Source organism: Trichomycterus rosablanca, chromosome 18 (assembly GCF_030014385.1).
Source record: "Trichomycterus rosablanca isolate fTriRos1 chromosome 18, fTriRos1.hap1, whole genome shotgun sequence".
Lineage (NCBI taxonomy): Eukaryota > Metazoa > Chordata > Actinopteri > Siluriformes > Trichomycteridae > Trichomycterus > Trichomycterus rosablanca.
The window spans coordinates 19,038,828-19,044,827 of NC_086005.1; the positions used below are offsets into that span (position 1 = coordinate 19,038,828).

Below are 6,000 nucleotides of genomic sequence, written 5' to 3' on the forward strand. Positions count from 1 at the left end.
TTTAGAAAAAGTTGGGACAGTATGGAAAATGCAAATAAAATAAAAATGCATTGTTCCTTACATTTACTTTGACTTTTATTTGATTGCAGACAGTTTGAACCCAAGATATTTCATGTTTTGTCTGCTCAACTTCATTTCATTTATTAATAAACCTCCATTCCTGCATTTCAGGCCTGCAGCGCATTCCAAAAAAAGTTGGGACGGGGGCAATTTAGGGCTAGTAATGATGTGAAAAAACTAAATAATGATGCGATTTTAAACAGGTGATCTACAAGCACTACAATACAGAGTTACATGCACAAATGCCACTTAAAACTTTACTGTGCAAAAAAAGAAGCCTTATGTTAACCATGTCCAGAAGCGGCGTCAACTTCTCTGGGCTCAGAGGAATCTAGTATGGGCCATCACACATTGGAAACGTGCATTGTGGTCAGATGAATCAGCATTCCAGGTCTTTTTTGGAAAAATTGGACGCCGTGTGCTCCAGACCAAAGACGAAAAGGACCATCCATACTGTTATCAGCAACAAGTCCAAAAGCCAGGGTCTGTCATGGTATGGGGCTGTGTCAGAACCCTTGGAAAAGGTCATTTACACTTCTGTGATGGCAGCATTAATGCAGAAAAGTACATTGAGATCTTAGAGCAACATATGCTGCCTTCAAGACGTCATATTTTCCAGGGACGTCCATGAATTTTTTAACAAGACGATGCAAAACCACATGCTGCACACTGTACTGTTGCACATCTTAAGACGTGTTTGCAGGAAGAACGGGACAAAATTAAACCTGAAACACTAAATCACTTGGTATCCTCGGTGCCAAAACGTCTTTTAAGTGTGGTGAAAAGGAATAGCAACATTACAAAGAGGTAAACGCTTTACTGTCCCAACTTTTTTTGGAATGTGTTGCAGACCTGAAATGCAGGAATGGATGTTTATTAATAAATGAAGTTGAGCAGATAAAACATGAAATATCTCAGGTTCATCCTGTCTGCAATCAAATAAAAGTCAAAGTAAATGTAAGGAACACTGCATTTTTTATTTTATTTGCATTTTCCATACTGTCCCAACTTTTTCTGATTTGGGGTTGTACAATAAAAGCAATTAAAGGGGCCTAACACTGGCAGAATGACGAGCCAGCAATACGGTCCAGTAGCTTAACCACTGGGGATTCCGCTATGCCCTCTTTATTGCTCCACCACTTGGGAGTGCACCTCGATCAGAGTAGGAGTCAATGTCATCTGGTCTTTAAGGGTAATTCTGCAATGTTTTAAAATCATAAACTTAATTAATTGCTTAAAACGAGCATTATTATTCACACTGCTACACTGAAATGGGTACACGGTGTAAAAGTGCCATTTTTCAAATCCAAGTATCCTTCATGTCGCCCGGTCCTGCATATGAAATGTGCAATCACTTAAATAGACTATTAAACAGGTCAGAGTCAAAGATTCTGCTGACTCATGTGGCTGCAAAATTACATTTATAGCAGTATATCCTTTTAGCTAATAAGAACATCTGAAATAACACAATAGATAAGACAGCTAAGACTCACAGTACATCTTTTTATTAGCACATGTGGCAAAAGCTGGATCGAAGCCAAAAGATAATAAACCTTATGCTACCTTATGCAAACTTAGTGATGCTACTCTGAGCGCTTGTGATTATATTTTCAACCAAGCATTTAGGAGAAGCAAAAAATGTGGAAAAAGCATGACAGACCCAAGTAACAGGAAAATACTTCATTCATTCCTGGTCAGGGTCACGGTGGGTCCAATTTATTGGGCAAAATAGGGGAATATCCTAATTAGAAATTTTAGCAGTTATATAATTAACTTTATGCTGCCAAATATTAAAAGCTGTGCTCAGGTGGCACAGTAGTAAAATATGTTAGGCCACTGCTGCTGAGATCTGGGGTTCAAAGCTATACAATGCCAATAGCTGGTCAGGCATCTACACAGACATGACTGGCTATGTCTTGAAGGGGGGTGCACTTTTCACTTTTCTGTACTCTCTTAGTGTCAGTCCCAAGGCCCGGATAAAATAAAGAGGGTTGTGTCAAGAAGGGTGTGCAGACCAGAATAATTCACTGTGGTGACCCTTCCTCGATGAATATTGGTATTTGGGCCAATACTGGTATGATCTGCTAGTACCAGATCACATTTTTAATTGAACCTGATAAGTCTATTCCGATTAGGTTACAACACAACACATCTACAACACAGAACACCAATTTAACAGAATTTGTTGATGTTTTACACTAACTTGCTTATAATCATATCAAGGTACAAAAATAAGACCACACGCTGGCTGAGGAGGGCTGCGACTTTCACCCATCCCCGCTGTACCATGCACTGAGTCATACACCATGAACTCCCCAACGAATACCCCAACACTAGTATTAAGCCCATTCAAATGTGCATGTTTTAATGCCTGGCGAGGTCAATAGCACAACCTAGGATTTGACACTGGCACAATGAATTGCTTCAAACTATCCAAAAACAAGCTATTATTTGAGACAATACCTGTCCTGACACCAAACCTTAGTGTTGGATCCATGCAGTAATGACAACATACACTGATCAGCCATAACATTAAAACCACCTTGTTTCTACACTCACTGTCCATTTTATCAGCTCCACTTACCATATAAAAGCACTTTGTAGTTCTACAATTACTGACTGTAGTCCACTATTTCTCTACATACATTTTTAGCCTGCTTTCACCCTGTTCTTCAATGGTCAGGACCCCTACAAGACCACTACAGAGTAGGTATTATTTAGATGGTGGATCATTCTCAGCACTGCAGTGACACTGACATGGTGGTGGTGTGTTAGTGTGTGTTGTGCTGGAGTTTCTATATACAATGTCCACTCACTGTCCACTCTATTGGACACTCCTACCTAGTTGGTCCACCTTGTAGATGTAAAGTCAGAAACGAGTGCTCATCTATTGCTGCTGTTTGAGTTGGTCATCAGTGGTCACAAGACGCTGCCTATGGGGTGCTGTTGGCTGGATATTTTTGGTTGGTGGACTATTCTCAGTCCAGCAGTGACAGTGAGGTGTTTAAACCAGCACAACACACTAAGGTATGTAGTAAAAACAGGTGGATTACAGTCAGTAATTGTATAACTACAATTACAAAGTGCTTCTATATGGTAAGTGGAGCTGATAAAATGGACAGTGAGTGTGATCAGCCAGGCAGTACAGTTATAAACCGTGAATTTTCATGCTGCTCCACCTAGGTGTGGTATAGAGATCATTGCCATCTGGTGTCATTATCATACACTGACAGAAAATATAGATATGCAAAATGCTTCATAAATAATAATAATAATAATAAGAGCATTTCATCTGTGCAGGCAGAAATACCAGATTCATGGTGTTCATACAGATCAGAGCACACTTGCAAGATCCGATCCAAGTTTCAAAGCCTTAAAGAAAACATCAAGCATTAAAAAATGAACTCACACCCTTTTTACACACCAAGTTTACATGCTGGACAGATCAGATCAGATCAGATCAGATCACACACAGGTAGATACTTGCCTGTAATGTGGTGCTTAAGTGAGCAGCTCCTGTTGAAAGCAGCAGTGTTATTAGACAGATAGATGCTTTATTCATCCTGAGGGATACAACGTGGCTCTGTGTGTGTGTGTGGCTCATTAAACCTGAATACAGAACCCGTTTTCAAAACCCACACTATGTTAGAACTTGATTTAAGGTAGCTCACCTGCTAAAATGGCTTTTCCAGGGTGAGTCAGTTTGGCTTTTCCAGCCGGGGCGGCTGCAGCTAAACAGTGCGGCCGGTAAAAAGGACTCACGAATCTCGGTTCTCCTGACATGTTGAGTCGGTACGGTACTAATGCACGGTTCTTCGTTCACTTTATCGTTTATTCTCCAGTGCAGGTCTCTCACACACTCCCAGCCGTCCACACACAACACGGATGAGGTGGGTTTGACAGCACAAAGTTTCCTGGTTCCTGTCAGCGTTGGAAAAAAGGCCGAACATCAGGCGTGTGGGCGGAGCTTCTGCTCTGACCGGCGTAGCACCATATTAGACACAAACAAAACCGTTTAAGGTGGAACGGAATTGTTTTCCACACACGCCCTGAGTAGCGCCGTGAGCACAGAAGCTAGCAGCACCACATATCGACCAAACATTAAATGTACAGTTTAATGTTTAGTTTTAACGTTCAGTTCCACTTACCATGTAGAAGCACTTTGTAGTTCTACAATTACTGACTGTAGTCCATTTATTTCTCTGCATGCTTTGTTAGCCCCCTTTCATGTTGTTCTTCAATGGTCAGGAGTTGGTCATCTTTGAGATCTTCCTCAGTGGTCACAGGACGCTGCCTACAGGGCACTGTTGGCTGGATATATTTTTGGTTGGTGGACTATTCTCAGTCCAGCAGTGACAGTGAGCACTGCTGTGTCTTATCCACTCATACCAGCACAACATTGTGGGGGTCAGGACCACTACAGAGCAGGTATTATTTGGGTGGTGGATCATTCTCAGCACTGCATTGACACTGACATGGTGGTGGTGTGTTAGTGTGTGTTGTGCTGGTATGAGTGGATAAGACGCAGCAGCGCTGATCAGCACTGTCACTGAGAACAGTCCACCAACCAAAAATACATCCAGCCAACACTGCCCTGTCGGCAGCGTCCTGTGACCACTGATGAAGATCTCAAAGATGACCAACTCAAACAGCAGCAATAGCTGAGTTTAAGCGATCGTCTCTGACTTTACATCTACAAGGTGGACCAGCTAGGTAGGAGTGTCTAATAGAGTGGACACTGAGTGGACTAGGTATTTAAAAACTCCAGCAGGGCTCGGTGGGTAGCACTGTCGCCTCACAGCAAGAAGGTCCTGGGTTCGGGCTGCTCAGGTGGCGCAGCGTTAAAAACACACACTGCAACCGGAGCTGGATCTCGAGTACGTCGTATCGAATCCAGCTCTGCCTTACCGGCCGAGACTGAGCGGCTATATGAACAACGATTGGCCTGTTGTTTAGATGGGCGGGACTAAGGTCGGAAGGGGGTCTCTCTCTGTCAGAATGGTGCGGTTACGACCTCTGCTGGCTGATTAGAGGCGCCTACACGGAGATGAGGAAGGAGTGCTCTTAGGGTGTGTCTCTCCACACGCAACACTAGGTGGTGCAACAATCGTCAATGTGTGAGTGGTAAGATGCAAAGGGGGAGAAAATGCATTAAAAAAAACAAGGTCCTGTGTTTGATCCCCAGGCGGGGCGGTCTGTGTCCTTTCTGTGCAGAGTTTGCATGTTCTCCCGTGTCTGCATGGGTTTCCTCCGGAAGCTCCGGTTTCCTCCCACAGTCCAAAAACATGCAGTCAGGTTAATTGGAGACACTGAATTGCTCTATAGGTGAACGTGTGTGTGTGTGTGTGTGTCTGCCCTGCGATGAACTGGTGCCACGTCCAGGGTGTCACTGTGTGCCTTGCGCCCACTGAAAAGCTGGCATAGGCTCCAGTACACCCCCCCTCCCCCCCCCGCGACCCTAATTGGATAAGCGGTTAAGAAAGTGAGTGAGAGAGAATATTCTCAATTGCTTTCTATGTGATATAACCCCAGCATGGTAAAATTATTTATGTGTGTAAAATTATTATACAGTGTCATATGCAGCGCCAACAGTGCACACACTTGCTTTAAGCAAATTTTAAAGATGTGCAAATAGTTTCAAAAAAGCCGATTATTTGTTTGGTTGTGGTACTCAGTTGGTGCAGCTGTAAATTAGGTTAGCCAACTATAGCTGGGATCTAGAGTACACATCCCCAGAGGTGATGTTGCCCATTTGTGCATGTACATAAAGACATAGTATGTCTGAGGGGGATGGTCAAGGCTCTGTGATAGATTGTCGTCCTGACTGGGATGTTTTACTGCACTGTGTTCAGTGATTCCAGGCAAACCAGACCTGCTGCTCTTCTGACCAGGATACAGCGGTGATATAAAATTCCTTGCGTGGTAAAATCAACATGTACA

The 6,000-nt window shown here is 43.1% G+C and overlaps 1 protein-coding gene across 1 annotated transcript in view; it reads right to left on the reverse strand.

Annotated features, from left to right (window-relative positions):
• Positions 1-3,997, reverse strand: part of slc25a1b (slc25a1 solute carrier family 25 member 1b) — a 29,205-nt gene extending 25,208 nt beyond the window's left edge. The window contains exon 1 of the mRNA XM_063013652.1: positions 3,732-3,997. Within this exon, the coding sequence (XP_062869722.1) occupies positions 3,732-3,843 (112 nt within the window). The 5' untranslated portion in view covers positions 3,844-3,997. The remainder of the gene's footprint in view (positions 1-3,731) is intronic.
• Between the last annotated feature and the right edge of the window lie 2,003 nt (positions 3,998-6,000).